This window comes from Panthera tigris, chromosome X (assembly GCF_018350195.1).
Source record: "Panthera tigris isolate Pti1 chromosome X, P.tigris_Pti1_mat1.1, whole genome shotgun sequence".
NCBI lineage: Eukaryota > Metazoa > Chordata > Mammalia > Carnivora > Felidae > Panthera > Panthera tigris.
In genome coordinates this window covers 26,545,877-26,568,298 of record NC_056677.1, presented here as the reverse complement: position 1 = coordinate 26,568,298, position 22,422 = coordinate 26,545,877, and the positions used below count along the sequence as shown (strand labels likewise).

At 45.7% G+C, this 22,422-nt stretch overlaps 1 protein-coding gene across 6 annotated transcripts in view; it reads left to right on the top strand.

Moving 5' to 3' along the window:
* The window catches only part of DMD (dystrophin), a 1,614,661-nt gene that overhangs the window by 1,527,402 nt on the left and 64,837 nt on the right, over positions 1 to 22,422 (top strand). For all 6 annotated transcript variants that reach the window (XM_042974139.1, XM_042974138.1, XM_042974140.1 and 3 more), the window contains one exon: positions 20,670 to 20,836. In XM_042974139.1, the coding sequence (XP_042830073.1) occupies positions 20,670 to 20,836 (167 nt within the window). The remainder of the gene's footprint in view (positions 1 to 20,669; positions 20,837 to 22,422) is intronic.

The following is a 22,422-nucleotide window of genomic DNA, read 5'->3' as shown; positions in this document are numbered from 1 at the left end:
ATGTTACCAGATGCCTGTCCGTCAAAGGTCGCTCCTCTTGGTGAAACACCAGCCTCACTAAAGGAGTGAGATCTTTGCAGTATCACGTTATTCACAGTGGTTGTCTGGGGTTTTTTTAGGTTTTCTTAAAAGCTAAGCACTGTTTTTTCTTTGATGGGATTTCTCAATCCATTCTAATCCCATGAACAAGAGAACTAGCTGTAGAGATAACCAGATAACCGGGTTAGGCCTCTGGTCTTTGACCACAGACTAGGATAAAACCACAGAAGGCCTCCTAGGGGGGACATTGTGAATATTTAGATGTTTAAAGCAGTTGCAACATTGTTTAAAAGTTAACCAGGCACATTGATGAAGCGATGGCACAGCAGCTAAAAATGTAACATAGATGTGGGGAAATAAATGCATTTTTTCCACCTCACACTCAGACTTCCCAAAATGTAAATAGAGCATCACTACCTCTAGATTTTTTTTTTTAGCCTCTAAAATGTAGACACAAGTAAAAGCAAATATCAATGGCCACAGATAACCTAGATTCATTTTTTAAAAAATCCATTTACAAGACTTGGAATGGATTGAGTTGTTTTTCTTAAGCAGGTTTCTCTTTAATCAAGTTTCACTTACTCTTTATTTAAAAGAAAACGTTGATCATTTTGAGAGAGAGAGAGAGAAGACGTGCGAACATGCGTGTGAGAGGGGGTGGGAGAGGGAGAGAAAACGAATCCCAAACCGGCTCTGCATTGTCAGCGCAGAGCCGGACTCGAGGTTCGATCCCACGAACTGGGAGATCGTGACCTGAGCCAAAACCAAGATTCGTGACCTGAGCCAAAACCAGATGCTTAAGCGACTGAGCCACCTGGGCGTCCCCAGTTACTCTTCAAATTGTAGTTGTGAAACACACACACACACACACACACACACACACACACACACACCCACGCACATTGATATATACGGCCACGCACGCTTCTGTGGGTATTGTGGCTTGGGTAGAGAGTAAGGGTCAGAATGTAAGTCGGCCAGTAGCCGACATGCATCAGGGCCACTGGAATCCTTGTCCCAGGGCCTCACAATACTGCAGGGCCTGGCTCCGTTTTGAATCGAAATATACTTGACATGTTACACGGTGTAAATTTAAGGCGTACGACACGTTGATTTGATACATTAATATGTCGTAACGTGATTGCCGCTGTAGTGATAGTGCTTCTGCCGTGTCGTGTCGTGTAATTATCATGTGTGCGGTAAGAATGAGTAAGATCTAGTCTCTGACTCTGTCACTGAACAGAAGCTCCACCTTCCACATGCTGTGCCCTTATCAGGAGCCCTGTCCCTGTGCTTTCACATGCTGCCTCCTTCTGCTGGATGTCCCCTTTCTTCCCTAACACATGCCTCTGTCCCGGCGATAGCAACACTGTCTTCTCATTGTCACAATCTCAGACTCAGTCTGTCGGCGCATACTCACTGAATGTGTCCTGACTAGCGTTTAGGAATGTCTTTGGTGAGACGGGGCGGGGAGGTGAGGTCCTTCAAGATACTAACAGTGATAACGGGTGGATTTTATTTTCTTCTCTCTACTCTATGGTATTTTCCGAATTTTCTTCTTGGAACGTTTATAATTAGAAAAAATGCATAAAGCACTAAGTTGTTGTTTTTTTTTTAAGAGAAAGAAACATCTTTTGTCTGATGACCTTCCTCCCAGTCTTACCGTGCTCTGTACCCTGACCTTGTCATTGCTGTTACTGCTCTCATACTGGTTTAAAAAAAATTTTTTTAATGTTTATTTTTGAGACAGAGCATGAACGGGGGAGGGGCAGAGAGAGAGGGAGACACAGAAACAGGCTCCAGACTCTGAGCCGTCAGCCCAGAGCCCGACGAGGGGCTCGAACTCACGGACCGCGAGATCGTGACCTGAGCCGAAGTCGGACGCTCAACCAGCTGAGCCACCCAGGCGCCCCTCTCATACTGATTATAAAGAAACGTATTAGCTGTATGACACCACGGGTAGAAATCCGTTTCTTTCTGTGGTCCACTGAGTAAATCCTAATGTGTCTAGTTCTCACACCTTTCCTCATCTGCTTCCGTAACCACCCAGAGTTTGCTTTCACCACCCTGAAGCAGCCTCTCCCTCCGATTTGTGCCTACTGTGCTTACGGGTAATGTTACTGTTGCCGCCGACCGTCACACTTGACCGTTGTTCCCGTGGATTCCATCCTGAATCCTCACCAATCCTTTGAGGAGAATGGAATAGGCAGGCTTTGGGGGTCGGGTTTTTATTGTTTAGATGGACGAGTAAATTGCCGCTGCCCCTCAAGGCCCTGAGCTGGTGGAAGGCTTTAATTCCTAGTTCATTGTCCCCAACCCCCCACTCACCACCTCAGTCCCAAATGTGCCCTTTTTGATTCTCCTCTCCACCCTCCGAAGGTGAAATAGCAGGCGTTTTCTTTGGGTCCCTGCCGGAATATGAGATAACCACGCGGGAGCACGGGGAGCTTGGGGGTAAGGGGAATGCTCATTCTGAGAAGTTGAGTATTGGCAGTTGGGGGTTTCTAGTAGGACGTCGCGCTCACTCTGTGCGTGCAGAGCACTCACTGTTCCTTCGGTTTGGGAAGCCTCTCACCTGGGTAGTAATTGGCAATCGGGTTGAACCGATCCCTTCTGTGTACTTCGCGGTTGACGTCTCAGACCTGGCAGGCTTGTCCTCAGCCAGGTGCTCTGGCAGTCACCTTGCGTTTCACTGTGCACCGTGCATGAAAATGCGCGGTTTGCCGAGGCGAAGGAGACCACGAGTGAAGATGCCCTTTGCCCTTTGTTTGAAGCGTAGGGACCTTGGGACTGTGCCAGGCTGGTTCTTTGAGCAAGGCTGTGCTCAAAGGCCTGTTTTCTACCCACCTAAGGAAATAGCTTAGTACTATTAATAGTAAAGTACTATTACTTTAAAGTATTAATAGTAAAGTACTTAACTTCTGCAGATGCATTCCTTGTATCGCAGAAAGAGAAGGTGACTTCAGAAGAGAACTTCTTTTGAGTTGGGACAGTGAGAAAGGCGTAGCTTCTGGTTGTAGACAAGAGCCTAGAAGGGGCCGAAAGAGGGCGGTGTATTTTCCTGTGCAGCGCTCAGTGGGGCATCTTTTCAAGGTTTCCTTAGCTCGGATCCAGATCCCCCCATTCGGGACACGGATGGTGGTGGTGGTCCCCCAACAATATGAATGTCCGTCAAAAAAAAAAAAAAAAGTTGGGGAAGAAACCCCCACGTTGCTCCAAAAGAGAGAAGGAACCCGCCATCAAGTGCAGGTACGATGTTTTGCCCATTTACAAATCAGTGTAGGTCTTTGAAGGAATTATCTAGTAAGCCAGGAAATGAAGGTATACCTGTGGATTTAAAAAAGGAAAATCTCCCCTCAATTTATGGGTTTGACAGCGGTACCTTCCTTGAGAGTAAACAAGGCAACCAGGGTAATGTTTCTACCCTAGAAGCCTATTGCAGTGCACGCATATACTGGGAAACAGACCCTGTGGGGATCTAGAAGTGAAGTTGTGAAACTAGTTTGTTGCAGGTACCGCATCATCATGTCGTTCCTCTTTGCATATTCCACGGACACACCTCCACTGTCAGACTACGTTGATCCTTCTGCCCTGAGTGAGGCCAGGCCCGTCCCGGAATTGGGTCGCACAGGCGGCCCAGACTGGAGATTGTCCACATGTCTCCTTTTTCGGATGAGAAAACTGCAGCCCGGAGAGGCAGAACTTACTACGTTCCACCTACTGCGATCCTAGCGCGTCAGATCTAGACAGAAGGCCCAAGTTCCCTGTGTTCCCAGCCAGTATTTCCTTCTGCTAGACCATCTGAGTGGAAATAGGTGGTTTGGACCAGTTCACATACTAGACTGAACAGAGAGCTAGGCAACGTGATCTTTTGTATGAAGTTATGGTTGCAATAGGATGACACCGATAAATGAACACCCTTACCGCTGCCCCCACACCCGTGCGCACGCTCGCCCACATGCCCCATGATCTTTATTTAAGACCTTCTATTCCTGGGGCACCTGGGTGGCTCAGTCTGTTAAGCGTCCGAGTCTCGTTTTGAGCTCGGGTTACGATCTCGCAGTTCATGGGATCAAGCCCCCCCCCACCATGTCTGGCTGTCCTGCTTGGGATTCTCTGTCTCCCTCTCTCTCTGCCTTTCCCTTCCTCCATCCCTCCCTCCCTCCCACGTGCGCGCTCTCGCTCTCTCTTTCTCTCAAAATAGATAAATAAAAGATCAGTTCCCAATTGCAGGTGACTAGTCTTCCTGCAAATGAAACCTGCTAATGGTGACTCTTAGGTGGGAAAGCTTTATACCGTTAAGTGACTCCAGAAAAGAGGCGTGCCCCTGTAAATTGGATTGTGGCAGTGCCCTGAGAAGTACCCCCTTCCCCCATGATAGTTTGTCGTGTTCTCTTCTGTCAACATTTTAAGGACTTTATTGTTTAGATGGAATCAGGTATACCCACTTGATATTCAGTGTGCTTCCCCTACAGGAGCTTGGGCACCAAAATCTGTTTATTTTATATCTGTTGCCTGCCTCCTGTTGTATTTATGCATTCAAAACGACTAAGTTGCTTTTTCATCTGTCTTCTGGAATTTTATATTCAGGTGACAAAAATGAATATCCTCTATGTACAGTTGCTATGATAGAAAATGATACAGAAACAAGAATAAATTACAACCTCAACTATTGAAAGCATGTTATTCTCTCTCTCTCCTATGTAAACCATCATTCCAGAATAACTGGAGTAGTGAGTGGCCGAGTGGTTACGTGCCTGGGCCCTGAAGCCAGCTGCCTGGGTTCAAATCCCAGCTCGGCTATTTCCTGCCCTGGACATGTTTTTTAACCTTTCTGGTCCCTGGGTTTTGGGCAGTTGTGAGGGCCAAGTGACCATTAGAGGCAGAGCACTTAGAGTCCTCGCAGGCACATAGTAGGTACTTACTAAGTGTTAGCTTACAGTGATCTAAAGCGTCTTGCAACATGAGACTGATGTGCCAAGATTAACAATTCCTTTTATCTATAGCCAGCCATCTGTAGATTTTATTTTAGAGACCCTTGACATACTCTTTTCTCCAGGAGTGTTAAAATACCATGCCAGGACACTTGGGAACCAGTGTGACAGCATTCCTCCTGCCAGTCGATCGCATTTTACACCATCCATCCTGAAAATAGCTCCCGAAAATTCTCCTTTGCTTAGGTTTGGCTTCTTGTTCAGTAACCCAAATCTGGGCCCTTCAGTTCCAAAGACATTCTTTTTATACCCCTTTGGGTGGTAAATGCTGAACTCCTGCTTCCTTGAACTCATAATGGATATTGACTCATAACTACAATATTAGTAAGTTACTCCAATTTGGTATTCATAAACCGAGGTGGTATCAGTAGTGTGAGTTGACCATCGATTGCTTCTCAGGTGCTGGTTTTTAAAATTATAAGCTACGGTGGGTTTAGCTTCATAGTTTTCCATTTAATTTGTTGTGGTTTGTGTCGTTAACTTCTCAATGTGAGGTGATGGTTATTTTCTTCAGTATTTTGGAAATAGGTTTGTGTTGTAGTCGGAACCTGCTTCATTCCCACCAACAGTGCAGGAGGGTTCCCGTTTCTCCCCATCCTCGCCGGCATCTATAGTCTCCTGATTTGTTCATTTTAGCCACTCTGACCGGCGTGAGGTGGTATCTCAGTGTGGTTTTGATTTGTTTTTCCCTGATGGGGAGCGACGTTGAGCATCTTTTCATGTGCCTGTTGGCCGTCTGGATGTCTGCTTTAGAAAAGTGTCTATTCATGTCTTGTGCCCAGTTATACACTGGATTATTTGTTTTTCGGGTGTGGAGTTTGCTGAGTTCTTTATAGATTTTGGGTACTAGCCCTTTATCTGATATGTCATTTGCAAATATCTTTTCCCATTCTGTCGGTTGCCTTTTAGTTTTGTTGATGGCTACCCAAGGGATACAGGAGTGCTGATGATGCATAAGGGCACTTGTACCCCAATGTTCATAGCAGCACTTTCAACAAGAGCCAAATTATGGAAAGAGCCTAAATGTCCATCAGCTGACGAATGGGTAAAGAAATTGTGGTTTATATACACAATGGAATACTACTTGGCAATGAGAAAGAATGAAATCTGGCCGTTTGCAACAACATGGATGGAACTGGAGGGTATTATGCTAAGTGAAATAAGTCAGGCAGAGAAAGAAAGATACCGTATGTTTTCACTCATATGTGATCCTGAGACACTTAACAGAAGACCATGGGGGGAGGGGAAGGGGGAAAAAAGTTAGAGAGAGGGAAGGAGGCAAACCATAAGAGACTCTTAAAGACTGAGAATAAACTGAGGGTGGATGGGGGGTGGGGGAGAGGGGAAGGTGGCTGATGGGCATGGAGGAAGGCACCTGTTGGGATGAGCACTGGGTGTTGTATGGAGACCAATTTGACAATAAATTATATTTAATATAAAAAAAAAGAAACCTGTTTCATTCACTTAAACTGCTAAGGAAAATAAGCAGTGTGCTTTTCTTTGCTCTGCCTTCTAAAGTAGTAGTTCGTTGTTGTGACCAAATTTTTCCCTTCCTTCCTTCCTCCCTCCCTCCCTCCCTCCCTCCCTCCCTATCTCCCTCCCTCCCTCACTATCTCCCTCCCTCAATGTTTCCCTTCCCTTGCCACAAGAGTCAGAGGTGCTAATGAAAAAAAATTTTTTTGAGAGCCATGCTTTTTTAGTTCGAAGGGTATTCTAGACTCCCTTTCATAAGTTCACCATTAAGTTTTTTTTAAACTTTTTTTTAATGTTTTATTTATTTCTGAGAGAGAGAGGGAGACAGAATGTGAGCTGGGGAGGGGCGGAGAGAGAGGGAGGCACAGAATCTGAAGGAGGCTCCGGCCTCTGAGCTGCCAGCACAGAGCCCGATGTGGGGCTCGAACCCACGAACTGTGAGATCATGACCTGAGCCGAAGTCAGACGCTTAACTGACTGAGCCACTCAGGCACCCCACGTTCACCATTAATTCTAATTCACATGGAAACTTACCCAAAAAACTCATGGAAATGAGGAAACATGAGTTCAGTAAAGCCAGTTTGTCGTCACTGGCTCATAAATTGAATTTTTTAATGGAAAATTTTTTGTTCATTTATTTATTTATTTATTTGTTTAGAGAATGAATATGAATGAGTGGCGGGGGAGGGCAGAGAAAGGGGGGGCGGACAGAGGGTCCAAAGCGGGCTCCGCTCTGACAGAGAGCCTGATGCGGGGCTCCGACTCACCAACCACGAGATCATGACCTGAGCTGAAGTCAGATGCTTAACTGACTGAGCCACACAGGTGCCGCATTAATGGAAAATACCTTCTGCAAAGATTATTTAAGATGAAGGGACCGGTAAAACTTCCTCCTGGGATATCCTTATCTGTTCATCCAGGGCCTTTAGTGTACCTTGATTCTCTAACAACTAGAGGTTTTTTGTTTTGGGTTGGGTTTTCTTTTTCTTGACATCTGACCAAATACTTCAAAAATTGTTTTCTTTTTTTAAAGGTACATTAAAAAAAAAAAAACCAACCATGGGGTTAAATGTATTCTGGTGGTCAGTTCTGTGAATTTAGACAAATGCATTGTGTGACTGTCCCTGCAGTCGGGACCCACAACGTTTCCATCGGCCCTGATGTTCTCTCTTGCTAGGTTGCCATCCTGCGCGCTCCCAGTCTCAGGAAACCATTACTCTGTTTTCCGTTCCTATGGTTTTGCCTTTCCCTGAGCTGGATTTCAAATGATTGTAGGAGGGCATTAATAGAAGAGCTAATGTTATACTTTGTACTTGAGCAAAACCTGCCCTGATACGTACTTGAGAAAGTATGTTTTGTTGATATCTACACAGATAGATGCGTTTTGCCGTGTCTATAGGAAACCCTTCCGTTCGGTAAGAACCAGCGTAAATTAATGTTGAGTATACTTACGGATTTGCATAGATTTAAGAATTGGGCTTATGTTCCCTGGAGCCATGGTGTTAATTGGTTTATTAGTCAGGTGGAGTGGAGAGCCTGAGGTCAGGACAGTTGTCCTTGAACATGTAAATGAAGAGTGGATAATCACTGTGTGTTATTGTTTGGGCTGATTTTATCTTTAATGGGTAATTCAGAGTCCTGATTAATATTTAGAGCAGTGACTGCTGGCCTCCAACCTGCTCATTATCTTCAGAACTTTAAATAAAATACCTGGTTTCTACCCAAGACAGCAGTGATGGGAAACCTTTTACTTCTCGTCTCACAAACACAACTCTTGACCTCTCCATCCTTATTTCAAACATGAAAAGTTTCCGTAAACGTAGGGATTCTTCAAGTCCTTTTTAGGCCGAAAATTCACAAGTATCTGGGAAAAGCACATCTCAAGCAGAGAATGAGGGGATGTTTCAGGAACCCTGTAGCTGATGCCATTAATGCCATTTCCCCTCCCCTGTAACATTTATTAAAGCCCTCCCCCATGAAGGGGTGATTTGGAAGGAACGTTGGTCTCCAGCCAGTGTTGTATTTTGGAAGAACTTCCAGCATGAAGAAGAGGAGAAAGGACAGTGCAACGAGCACCCGTACATCTCCTGTGTACGGCCCGTGGGTTAGCACTTTGTCCCGTGAACAGTCCCCTTCTGCTCACTCCGTTCCTGCGCCTGTATTTGAATATACACACACAAGCACAGTTTTCCCCTTTATTCTTTAAAAGCCCACGGGCATCACACCAGAAAACAAGCCCGTAAGCACTTCAGCACATGGGTTTGTTTGTTTGTTTTTTTTAAAGGACTTTCTCCTCCGTAACTGCAAAGCTCTCATCGTGGAAATGTAACATCCTTTCAGTAACATCACGTAGCATGCAGTCCGCACCGAAATTTCCCCATGACCCTGGAGTGTTCCTCATGGGTGGCTATTTGCTCCTAGGATCTAGTCAAGGTTTTTGTCTTGGATTTGCTTGTTGTGTCTCTGTACTTTCACTTAATTGGAACAGTCTCCTCGCATTTTTTTTCCGCATTCATGACACTGACATTTTGGGAGTTCAGGCCAGTTCTCTTAAAGACTGTCCTGCATTGGGGATTTTTCTAGTTATTTCTTCCCCATGAGATTCAGGTGAACTTTTTTTTTTTTTTTTTTTTTTTTGGCAGGAACACAACAGAGGTGATGTTGTCTGCTCGCTACATCACGTCTGGAGGGACAAATTAATACCTTGTTTTTTTAACTGATAATGCTAAGTATGTGAAGGACGCGTCCGCCACATATTTCCACGTAAAAGTGTCCTTTGCCCTTTGGAATCAGGAAGTCGTTGGTGCGATATTTGGGGACCGTGAATATCCTATTCCTTAACAACCTTTCACCCTATAATTATAGCCTCCAGTGATGACCCTTTTCTAATTCAGTGATTGTATTGGCGGTTGCGGAAGAGCAGTTTTCCATTCTACCTTTCTTTCCGAACGCAGTAGCTGGGTTTCTTCTGTCGAGAGGCGTTCCCGTGTCTTCCCTCTCCGTTTTTGACTTTGCCCGCAGACATCCAATGTGATGTTGAATGTACCAGAGATGAGATTGCTCCTGACTGAGCTGCCTTCGGATGCTCCCTTTGCCATGGCATTGCCTAAAGTGCCAGCGCACAGAATCGGCCGTGCTTTTTTCCTCCGTAGCGATGCAAACAGGGATCTGATAAATAATACATTCCCGTAGCAGCAGCCAACTCTTTTATAGGAGTGACAGGTTAACCAAAGCATCTAACAGGACCTGTGTGCTCATGAGGGTTGAGACGCTCGTAGGCTCTTGTGGTTCTTTTCCTGGTTGCTACTTCAGTATATGTCGACCCGAGCCTGTCAGCCTTTGTAGGTCATACGTGCCGTTGCATGCAGTGCCACAAAGAAGGGGGAAGGGAGGTGATCACAAAAGACAGGAGTGTTAGGGCACCTGGGTGGTCAGTCGGTGAAGCATCTGACTTTGGCTCAGGTCACGATCTCCCGGTTCATGGGTTTGAGTCCCGGTTCGTGGGTTCGAGCCCCGCATCGGGCTCTTTGCTCGCAGCTCAGAGCCTGAAGCCTGCTTCAGCTTCTGTGTCTCCCTTTCTCTCTGCCCCTCCCCCCATCTTGCCCTCTGTCTCTCTCAAAAAATAAACATTGAAAAAAATGTTTTTAAAAAAAAGCAAAGGTAGGAGCGTGTGTTTATCACAATGGTTTTTGACAATTCACTTTGTCCTTTCAGATGGCTGTCCATAGGTCAGTGCAGAATTTTGTTGGAGATTTAAGGAGCTGGGCGTTGTCTCGGGTAGGCCTTGCTTAGGTCTCAGAGCCTCTAGAACTCTCCAGCAGGTTAAAGATTGAAAAGATTTCAGACATCAGCTGTTCCCATAGGAAATCACTTGTGTTTTTCCTTTTTTAAGACTGCTTTATGTACACGTATTGAAGTATTCAGTTAATAGATAGCCTTGAGCTGTTTCCTTAACTTCTTTGAGCCTTTTTTTCCTCTGTAGCATAAACATTCTATCAAGAGTTACTTATCCTCAAGTTTTTTTATTTCTCCTATCTTCTCTCTTTAGTAATGAATTAATTTTTATACTTCAGAGTTTTAAAGTGTGCAATCTGATAATTTTTGACACGGGTACACATGATGACTCCAGCACAACAATCAAAATGAGCGTATCTATGATCCCCCAGAAGTGTTTTTAGGCCCCTTGGGAATGCCTACAGGTCCCCGGTACCCACCCCCACCTTGCGATGATAACTTCCCCGCTCTCTGTCACTGTAGACCCCCTCGCATAGTCTGTAGTTCTAGGCAAATGGGATTTTATAGGAGGTACTCATTTTTGCCTGGCTTTTACTCAGCATAATTCAAGTTTATTTTTATTGCGTGTATCCATATCGTTCCCTTTTATTTACTAAACAGTATCCCATTCTATGGGTATTGCACAGTTTGTGTTTTTTTCCTCCCGGTTTTTTTTTTTTTTTTAATTTTAATTCCAGTATAGTTTACATACAGTGTTTACTGTTAGTTTCAGGTTACAGTACAGTGTTTCGTCACTTACATATAACACCTGGTGCTCATCACAACAGGTGCTCTCCTTAATGCCCATCACCTGTTTCACCCATCCCCCCACCCCCCTCCACTCCGGTGACTGTCAGCGCTCTCCAGTTAAGAGTCTGTTTCTTGATTGGTCTGGGCATCTCTCTTTTTAACTTTTGCCCATTTGTCTTGTTTCTTAAATTCCACATTTGGGTAAAACCAGGTTGTGTTTGTCTTTCTCTGATTTATTTCACTTAGCCGTAATACCCTCTCGATCCATCCACGTTTTTGCAAATGGCAAGATTTCATTCTTCTTTAAGTTCTTTTTTTAATGTTTATTCCTTTTTGAGATAGAGCACGAGCAGGGGAGGGGGAGAGAGGGAGCGAGAGGGAGGAGGGGGGAGACACAGAATCCAAAGCAGGCTCCAGGCTCTGACCTGTCAGCGTGGAGACCAATGCGGGGCTCGAACTCGCAAACTGTGAGATGGTGACCTGAGCCACACAGGCACCTCTCTTTTTTTTTTTTATGGCTGAGTAATATTCCATTACAGACCCATGCACACGCACGCACACACAACGTATCTTCTTTTTCTACTCGTCAGTCATTGGCCACTTGGCCACATTGGCCACTTGCTTCCATAAAAATTGGGCTATTGGGAGTAATGCTACTATAAACGTTGTGGGGCCTGTATCCCTTTTTGATTAGATGCTAAATGTTCTGAATGGAGAAGGCAGAACAGGAAATGGATCACCGTGCTCATTTCAAAGCTTGGGCGTTCCCAGCAAAGATTGCCTGGTCTTCGGGGTAACGACTCTTGTAACAGAGATAGCAAGTACAGCAAAGAGTCCTGTGCACACAGTGTGGCCTTTCACTTGAGACCAACTCTTGTCTGAAGAGAAGTAGCATAGACTAAAAGCAAGATGTGAAGCAGCCTTGCGTGGAATGTCCCCTCAGTATTCCCTTGTGTCCGTGACTGTCACCTCCTGAGCAACTCACATGTAAAGCACAAGTATCTTGTGTCTAAGGGGATCAAAGTGCCGCCTTCCTTCTGTTTTGTGACGTGCGGGTTTTGTATAGTTTTATGGGAGACTTTTTTTTTTTTATCACTCATTTGCTTTTCATAAAAATTGGGATTGTTTGGAGGAAGAGTCATTAATATTCTTTACAGCTCGTTCTTGTTCCTCCTTTTATGTCCGTTGCTAGTAAAATATTCCACCGATGCCCTTGGTAGATTTAGAGGTTGTTAAAGAAATCGTAATAACAGCTCAGGGAACAGCCAGGAACTGCCTGTCCTATACCGTCTGACCCTGGCTGGCCATTCTCCTTGTGGTTTTAAAGTCTCTGTGTACACACTAATGCACAACACAGTTTGGGTCAATTTAAATTTAGCAAATCTTCCCAAACGCAAGCATTTCACAATCAGGGCCAGAAGCGTTGGGTTGTGAGTGATGACTGCCTTTATCTCTTCACAGTGGTAGTGTTATTGAAATGGTTGTTTGGATTTATGAAGGGGATATTTTACTAATGGAACACCATATGAAACTTGTAAAAAATCCTTGGTTTGTCCTCGTGTTGTCCCTAAATTTACCTTCTTCTGTCCGTGACACTGTTTGGAAATTCTGTTCATGCATGGGAATGTATTCAACATTTATGTATTTAGTTATTATTTTTCTGTTTTTAATGTTTATTTACTTTGGGGGGAGAGAAAGAGAGAGAGGCGGAGGGGCAGAGAGAGAGGGAGACACGGAATCCGAAGCAGGCTCCAGGCTCCGAACGATCAGCGCACAGCCCGACGCGGGGCTCGAACTCACAAGCCATGAGATCATGACCTGAGCCGAAATCAGACGCTCAACCGACTGAGCCACCCAGGCACCCCTGGTTATTATTTTTCTTATAAATGGGCAGGACCTCTCCTAAATAAAATCACAGCACACGTGCATGCACGTATACATGCACGTGTGTACGTGCACATACACACTCTCTGAAACCAGCTGATTGGGATAATTATTTGCCATGAATAAATACATTTCTGCTGCTGTTTATCCTAGAAGACATTGCATAGGGTTGTCTCTTTGAGAAGCAGCTTGATTTCAGATCTGAGTCTATGATTTTAGCAGGTTCCCTCAGGACTTCTAGCTCGGTTTTGGTTTTTGTTTTTTGTTTTTTTTTTTTAGTCCTTTTTCTTTGGGGACAATATATTGACCAATGTGGTTTTCATCTCCCACTTAATAGCGGAACAGACCTCTCCTGGCTTCTCCGGTTCTGTGTTGTAGAGGACAGCTCCCTCCTTGCCGGATGCCCCACAGGGCTCCAGGGATGTCTGGTGCTTAGTTAACACTAGGTCCCCGTGTTGGTTTCTGAATTTTGCCACGTGACCCGCGATCATGTGAGATGTGAACATTCGGGCAGGGTGTCTCAGTCTTGGTACTGCTGCTACTTGGGCCCGGATAATTCTTAGTTGGGGGGCCTGTCCTGTGCATTGCCGGCCGAATATTTAGCAGGACCCCAGCCCCTCTCTACCAGACACCAGTAACATCCCTCCCCCCCTGGTGACAACGGGAAATGTCGCCAGACATTGTCAGATGTCCTCTGGGACGCAGAACCGTCCCTCCCTGAGAACCACTGACCTCTCGAGCATGGCTCCCTGCCTTTGAGTTTCCCTGCAGACCTGGTGTCCAGTGTGAAGTTTGTATATTCCTGTGTTTTGGGCCAGATCATTCTAAACATGTCCTCCATATTTACAAAGAGACTTTTAGCCTTTTGGTGTACGATGTGATAAGAGACAGACCCACAGAGGCACTTACTTTAGAAAGCATTTAAAAGTCGACTTGAGCCAGTTGGAGAATGTTCTTCCTCTATCTTCTCCTCCTTAGACAACCCTTTTAGGTTTAATTTTGTTGCTCTTTCTTTCAGGGTGACTCGGCAGTTTTTTGTTTTGTTTTGTTTTTTAATTCTCACCTCATTCAGATACTCTAATCCTTCCTTTTATTTATTGTGGTCACACTGCAGCTTAATTCCTGTCCCCTCGTTCAACTCCGTTCGATTCTGCAAGCTTGGATGGAGGGGATGGAAGCCTAGTTCCTGTCTTTAGGTTTAGACACGTATTGTTTTTAGGTTGTTAATTCTTTTTTTTTTTTTTATTTTGAATCATCTGAGAACCACTGGGTAGTCTCTTGCATAACATTGACTTCCCTTTCTACAGTTTTTCGGTGTGTTAAGCACTGTCATGTTTTTTTCAAAAACCTCGAAGTTGAGATGCTGACTGTCCGCTCTTAAAAGTACAGTGTATGTGTTTGTGGTAGCTGGGGTGTTGGGCATGCTGAGAAATATTCCCATCCCGTTTCCTCTGCAGCCACGAACTAATACTGTTATCCCGATAGAAAAATGAGCGTTCAGGTTGACTCCGTGGCAGCCACTTAGGGGCCTGGTCCTTTGGTGCCTAAGGGTTTACGGAAGGTATAACATGAGAGAAACCCCAAAGTTATTCTGAACCCCGGCACATCCCCCTAACTCCAAACTTGCCGTGCGAGGTAGTGGCGTGTAAGGGAGAGAGGGCAAGGTCATCCTTGATACCGAGAGAAACGATCGGAGGCCTATATGTAGGCCAGCAAATAATGGCACCTAAAAGGATGATTTCAACTCAGTACAATCATACCTGCCCTTTGTCCTCAACAGCTTCCTCTTCGGCCAATCTGCCCTTATTTATTTTTTCTAGAAGGCCAAAACGTCATTTTAGCTGGGGTTTAGTTTTAGTTCTGTTAGATCTTTATGGAAGCTTTGCCTGGTTTTTAATTCTTTCCTTCTTTATTGCCAAACAAAAGGAGAGGGAGTATACCACCAGGATACAGGATGGTTTGTAGTAAAAATGAAAGATCGAAACAGAAAGAGGATGTGAATCCCCGTATCTCGTCTTCGGTGCTGTCAGTTGGCATCGGTGAGCAGTTTTAAAAGAGCCAGAATGATGGATCTCCCATCCTGGGAGCTAGAAAGAACCTTGAGGATTTCCAGCCTTTAAACACAAGAGAATCTATAGTATTTTGAAAAGGCAGAACATTCTCTAGCTTCCCTTGGTAATTCACACTAATGCTTTAACAACTTTCTGCATCAGGAAATTCTGTATGAGTTACAGCCTAAATCGTTCATGCTGCTTAAGCCTGTTTCTTCTTGTTCTGTCCTCAGTGGAGGGATCGAACAGCTGGTCGCAGGCCCCTATGCAAGAGCCATTCACATAATTGAAAACTGTTATTAAATCGCCCCTTCAGCCACTCTTTCTGGCACGTTCTCTTTTTTTGTTCTTGGCTAAATAATCCCAATTCCCTTAAACTGTTCTCATAGGTCTTTCAAACCCTTTAATTATCCTTGTGCCTTTCTGCCAAGCCTTCTCTAAGTTCTGGGTCAGCTGTAGCCACCAGAACCCGACAGCATTTTCTAAGAAGGGTTTGAACAGTACTGAGGGTAATGAGACCCACTTCCTCACGCTGTACTTGCTTTGCCTTTAGTTACACGTCGTGGTCATGGTGTTTCTTGCTTTCTTTTTTATTGTTTTACACCTGCATTTGTCGCTGACTCGCGGTCGGAGTTTTACTTGCCGTCTTCTGCAATGAATAGGAGCTTTCTGTGCTTATCACACTCCCTGCATTAAGCGTGAAGTTTTCCTCCGTAGCACGTCTTTTAATCCACCATTAAACACACGATCATTTAAAGCCGAGTCGGAAAAAAATATCTTGGGGTCAGCTTAAGCAACAGTAAATCCGCGTTTTCAGGAGGAATGAATTACTGGTGCTCGCCATTGTACTGGCGGTCTGCACTGGTTTGTCTCCGAGCTAGAAAGGGTTTATTTTGATAAAGTTCGTTTCTAGACCAGTGGAGCAAGAGATGGTTAGAGGACATGCTGCAGCTGAAACTTGTAGCTCCTTTGACAGAGGCTCTCATTGTGCTTTTGTGTACAAGGTGGAAAAGCGAGTGCAGTGGACTCCGCGGTAATAGAACCGGGGGGAGTCCTGGTTTAACCAGAGAAGGCTGAATCGTGGATTTGCGTTGGCCCGAGCCGCCCGCGCACTTTCGCGGCGGTGGCTCCTGGCCGACCTTGGCCCTGCTTGATATTTTCACCACTGACTTTTTGATGAAGACAGAACACGTGCTTTCAAATGGAAGAAGTATGTCAAAAGAAAAGAAGTGTAAAAAACACCAAAAGGACACAAAGCAGGGAAGAATGGCTAATCTCTCGGCTTGGAGAGTCAGAATTCTTAAAAATTTTGATGAGCTGGTACAGCCGGCCCAAACCAACAGCCCAGTCCTTGACCGAAGGGAAAGGACACAGGTCCCAACTGAGCAAGTACAGACTAGAGGAATCATTGAAAACAGCCAAGAACAGCATTTCCCATTATGCCCAACCCAGCATGAGTACCTTGTGGTGTTGACAAGCCTTGGAATTTTGTTGTTTTGTTTTTTGAAAGGTAAAGGTCTTGGGCTCACTGAATAATTAGTATGGGAAATTCTGAGGTCAGACAAAGTTTGACGTGTTTCTTTACCAACGACTCCTCAGCGTTTACTATGTTAACAATGCATTAAGAATTTTAAGAGGCAGGGGTGCCCGGGTGGCTCAGTCTGTTGAGCGTCCGACTTCGGCTCAGGTCGTGATCTCTAGGTTTGCGTGTTCGGGCCCCGCGTCGGGCTCTGTGCCGACGGCTCAGAGCCCGGAGCCTGCTTCGGATTCTCTGTTTCTTTCTGCCCCTTCCCTGCTTGTGCATGCACACGTGTGTGCGTTCTCGCTCGCGCGCGTGCTCTCTCTCTCTCAAAAACAAATAAAGAAACTTAAAAAAAATTTAAAAAGCAAAGAATTTTAAGAGGCAGATGTAATGAGTGCAGTGTTTCCGTAATCAAGTTCCGTAATTCTTTTCTTGAAGCGTTTTGTTGGATGCTAGGTCTGCTGGATGGACTGGGAAACAGCCAGAGATTATACCTGAACAGAAACCCTTTGTGCACGTACAACAGAATAAAAGAAAGTCATCCGGTTATACTGTCCAGACCAGTGGAGTGACCATTCCCAGCAGATCGTATTTGGAAAGTAGTTTCCTAAAGGACTGTGGCAAACGAAGGCATGTCCCATGAGGAGTAAATAGAAGAACAGGGGTGAAGCAGCGTGGACAGACATGACTGCTCTGGTAAAGTCTTGGAAGGGCTCTTTAAAGCCTGAGACCATCTGGGTTTCTGGTCTTGCCAGGGTTCCAAGTGCCTTTCATTTCACTCATTGAAATCTTCAAACAACCCTCTGAGGCAGGTGCTATTTATAGATTAAGACACGGAACGGTAAAGTTACTTTGCCAAGGTCACACAGCCCGTACATGGTTGGGGTTTGAACTCTCCGTGGCTGGATTCTGCGGCCTCTGCTCTGCTCTGTGGATTTCAGCTCCGTGTGATGACGTGCTTTTGACAGGCGTACCTGTACTCAAGTGTTCGAGGTCATCCACTGAGGATGTTTGCTCCCTCACCCGGCCGATGTTTCTATAGTGGCCGTAAGAGCACACTGGCATTGCATCAGAGTTTGGACTCCGTGGTCATGGAAGGTCTAAGAGTTCTGTGGTGCCGTTCCAAGAGGATGAGTTCGCTTGCATGCTCCCTTTGATCTTCGGGTTCTGTAATTCTTGTTTTTTTGTTTTTTTCCAATTTCCACAGAGTACCTCTGTGATAGCGCTCTCCACAGAGAAAAGCGCTCAACCCAAGCTTTCGAGCAGTACCTCAAATTGGTAGCATTTCGCAGCTAGGAGATTCAGGGTCCAAGGGCTCATTATAATGTTAAATTTATAATCGGGGGCAGTGGCTGGACTACTGCTCAAGTGGTGAGTTTTGTGAGCCGCGTGACCCGTCGGTTTCAACCGTGGTGCGCTCCTGTCTGCAGTACGAGTAGATTCGTTCTCAGTGAGCCACATTCCAAGAGAAGCAACATGGGTTTACAGTGCAAATGCTCATTACTTGCGTGATACTACATTTTCCCATCGTATGTTCCGTTTAAATTGGTCTCGGAATAGGCGCACTGCCCTCTGGTTGTGGGCAAAAGCAAATGACAGTCGCTTCTATAGAAAACACTTCCATTCTAGGGCTCCAGGTACCTCCAGAAGATTTTTTTTAAGGTCACTGTAGTACGTGTTAAAAAAAAAAAAAAAAAAAAATGGGGCGCCTGGGTGGCGCAGTCGGTTAAACGTCCGACTTCAGCCAGGTCACATTCTCGCGGTCCGTGAGTTCGAGCCCCGCGTCGGGCTCTGGGCTGATGGCTCGGAGCCTGGAGCCTGTTTCCGATTCTGTGTCTCCCTCTCTCTCTGCCCCTCCCCCGTTCATGCTCTGTCTCTCTCTGTCCCAAAAATAAATAAAAAAACGTTGAAAAAAAAATTAAAAAAAAAAAAAAAAAACCCCGCAAGGAACAAGCCAAGGTGCCTGAGGACCAGCCGAAACAGCAGACTGCAGGAGCAGACCCATAGGAATTTCATACCTCGGAATCAGTAGATTATTGTTGGAAAAGCGTTTACGCTGTTAAAAGAACAACAGGTAACATTGAAAAATCTCCGCAGTGAGCCCTAGACTTTTTAGATGACCTTAAAAATGACCAGATAGACCTTGCGGCTGTTAAAAGTACGGCAGCGAAAATTTAAAACTTACTGAATGGGTTTAATAGCCGACGGGATGCTACTAGAGAGAGAGCTAGCCAGCCGGTAGGATAGAAGGGATTGTTAGAAATGAAGCCCGAGGAGGGCCTGTCCAGAGAAAAACGTGGGCTAGGTTGAGAAAGTCTAACATTTATCTAATAGATTTCTGGAAGCAGAACAGAGAGGAAATGGAGAAGAGGCGCCATTTGTTGAGGTCATGACTGAGAAGATTCCAGAGCTGACCAAAGACGCTAAAGATTCAAGCAGCCCAGCGACTGCTAAAAAGTATAAATAAACCCTAGAAACCTAACACAAGACAGGAGGAGGACGAATTACCTCCAGAGGAGCAGTAGTGTGCTTTACTGCTGACTTGTTAACAGTAGCAACAGGGAAGGTAAAGTGGAATCATCATTCAGTGTGCTGAGACAAAATAAAAACAAACCCCCTCTGAGTCTAAACATCCGTATGTAATGAAGATAGCTGTCAAGAGTATGGATTTAGGAAAAGAGAGGGCCGCCTGGGTGGCTCCCTGGGTCGGGCATCTGACTCTTGATTTTCGCTCACGTCATGATCTTGCAGTTCACGGGTTCGAGCCCCATGTCAGGCTCTGTGCCGACAGCGGGGAGCCTGCCTGGAATTCATTCTCTCTCTCTCTCTCTCTCTCTCTGTCTCTGTCTCTGTCTCTGTCTCTGCCACTCCTGCTTGTTCTCTCTGTCTCAAAAATAAGTAAACTTTTTTTTAAAGAGAGATTTCTCAGACCAGACAACCTGAGAAATTCTCCACCAACAAGACACTGAAAAGAATATTCTAAAGGGTGTGCTTGGGCAGAAGTCATCCCAGATGGAAGATGTGACGTGAAAGAGGCAATGAGAAAAAAACAGTGGACGATAGATTGCTCAGTCTAAAAATACCAAAAAAAAAAAGACCCCCCAAAACACCTCTGCTATCTTGTAGGGTCATCAGAGATGTAATCAAAATGCATGACTAGGGGCGCCTGGGTGGCTCAGTTGGTTAAACATCCGACTTCGGCTCAGGTCATGATCTCACGGTCTGTGAGTTCGAGCCCCGCGTCGGGCTCTGTGCTGACAGCTCGGAGCCTGGAGCCTGCTTCCGATTCTGTGTTTTCCTCTCTCTCTCTCTGCCCCTCCCCTGCTCACCCTCTGTCTCTGTCAGAAATAAAATAAAACATCAAAATAAAAAAATTTAAAAAAAAAAAATGTATGACTATAGTGATCCGTAAGCGATAGGTAAACGTATTTCGAGTTTTCTAAAACCAGTGAACTGTTTGGGAGGAATGGCGTTTTATGAAATTTAGACATTGAAAGGGAGAGCGACAGGGACAGACGAGAAGCAACAGGGCACCGTGAAGACAGCACTAGACCAGGAGGCTTGGATTCTGGTAGCGTTTCGGCTGCTCGGCCATCGTGCGGCCTTAGAAAGGGTTCTTCCCTCGTGTGTGTCTCCGTTTTCCAGTCTGTGAAAGGAAGCTCTGGGACCAGATGCATTTTAAGGGCTCTTCATTATGATTCTGTGAAACACTGAGAAATAGATTCTCTAGGAGAAACAAGGAATCCATAATTCCTGAGTTGGTTTTTCTTTAACCTCCTGCAAGATGTTATCAGTAAGCGCTTGCATTTCACTTCCGGCTCCTTCTCAACGTGCGTGTGCAAACGCCGGAGCTGGGGGGGGGGGGGGGGCGTGTCGAGGCTCAGGTGTGTGTGTTGCTCTCCTTCCTCCATGTGTTTGGTTTCCTCTGCTGTCTCGTCATCTAGCAGCCACACACGGGAATGGCAGTTTACCGAAGCCTCGGGGGACAGGTGGCTCCTGTGGGTGTTGGGGGGACGTTTGCAGAAAGGGGCTGTGAAAAGTGAGCCTCGTTGGGCCCCCGTTGTGCCTTTTGCTTAATTTTGGGCCCGTACTGACATACGCCTCCTGTCCTTTCTCTTCTTGCCCTGCGCTCCCCCCCCCCCCCCACCTCCACCCCCTTCGCCCTTCCTCCTGTCCACACAGGCTAATAATAAGCCTGAGATCGAAGCGGCCCTCTTCCTAGACTGGATGAGACTGGAGCCCCAGTCCATGGTGTGGCTGCCTGTCCTGCACCGAGTGGCTGCTGCGGAAACTGCCAAGCACCAGGCCAAGTGCAACATCTGCAAGGAGTGTCCGATCATCGGATTCAGGTATCCGGGACCCCCACTATGGCACGTCCTCCCGCGTGGTTGTCACCTTTTGGGACTTGATCTTGTATCTCCTGTGCTAGTTGCCCTGAGTTCGTTCCCTTTCCGAACTGTGGACTGCCCTGATGGCTGGGCTATTTTGGGGGCTCTGACTCATCAGGCAGGTGTCCCTTTCCACCTTCATTGTGGCGCTCCGCGGAGCCGCATCCTTGGTGGAACACGACTGACTGATGGCCTGCCTCCCCTGAGATACTTGTCTGTCGAGGGTATGCGCATTAACTGTGCCGCCTCCTTCCTGGATCCAGAAAATGTTAACCGTCTCTCTGGGGGTGTTTTCATGTGTTGTTGTTGTTGTTGTTGTTTTTTTTCTGTTTATAGAAACTCTCTAAGAATCCGTTACAAAACTCAGAGATGATTCTGTGTGGGGAGACCTGTCATGGTAGCTCGGCTGCTTATTCTTCTCTTCTTCCCTCGAGTAACGAATTGTTTCAAGCAGCCCAGCGTTTCTTTACCTGTGAATCTGATTATGCTCTTTGCATGTATCCTAATGAACTTCTGAGGGAATATAAAGCATGCAAGTCAATGAAAATTTCACAAAGCGGCTAAAAAAATGAAAAGGTTCTTTATGAATTTACAAGTGAAAGAGATAGGAAACATAGCAGGTTATTATTCTGATCTTCGGAAAATGTCGCGGAAAGCCACTGGCTCTTAAATCCTCTGCCTTGTTGACCTGTTTGGGGAGATGGGCTGTTTTTAAGCGAATTAATCTTACTCAACGATAATCCCGAGCCCACATTTTGAAATGATGATGTATTTAAACATCTGGGTCAACATCAAGGTTTCCATAGCGATGAATAAGCCATAGAGTTGTAAACTAGCCACATAGTCTCTGCCCGTTCAGAACCTACCTAACGGCTATGTAAATACTCTTTTTCTAGTTATGCTTAGACTTGTTTTATTTCTTTGTTTCCTAATAACTACTTTGTACCATTTGTGTGCTTTCTTTTATTCACTACTCTTTTACCCCTGGTGTTTGTCCTTCCATGCTTCATGGTGTTGACAGAGAGGTTTTACACAAACCCTCAGAGGTTTCTAAAGCCTAGGTAGACAACAGTGAGTAGGCAGTGCTCACAAAGGAACGGTTTGCCTTCCTGGTTTCTGGCAGGTAAGAACGGTGCCATGGGGGACGTGGAGGGCGAGCCCCAGGGGACGGCGTTACGCTTCCTACCTCTCTTTTCTCACCTTCCCTAGCTGGCGAGATTTATGGACGGGGGAGGACTGATAAAATAGAAAAGGGGAGGGCTCTGGAGGGCCGAAGAGGGGGTTTGCGTTTAATTCTTTTACCCTTATCAAAGGAGATTATTTGGGGGACTCGGCCCTTGCTTCTCATCCTCCTCCTCTCCAAAGATGGTTGGGATCTAAAAAAGGTAGCCGTCCCCCCACCTGCCCATATGTGGCAGAAGGAGTGTGTTTATTTGAATTGGCTAGGGTTCTTCTCTAAGAAAGCAGAGAATAGGAAACAGTACCGTATACCGAGAATGGGGGTGTGCGCCCCCCGGCACCTTACGGAGGACAGATTCTTTTGTCCA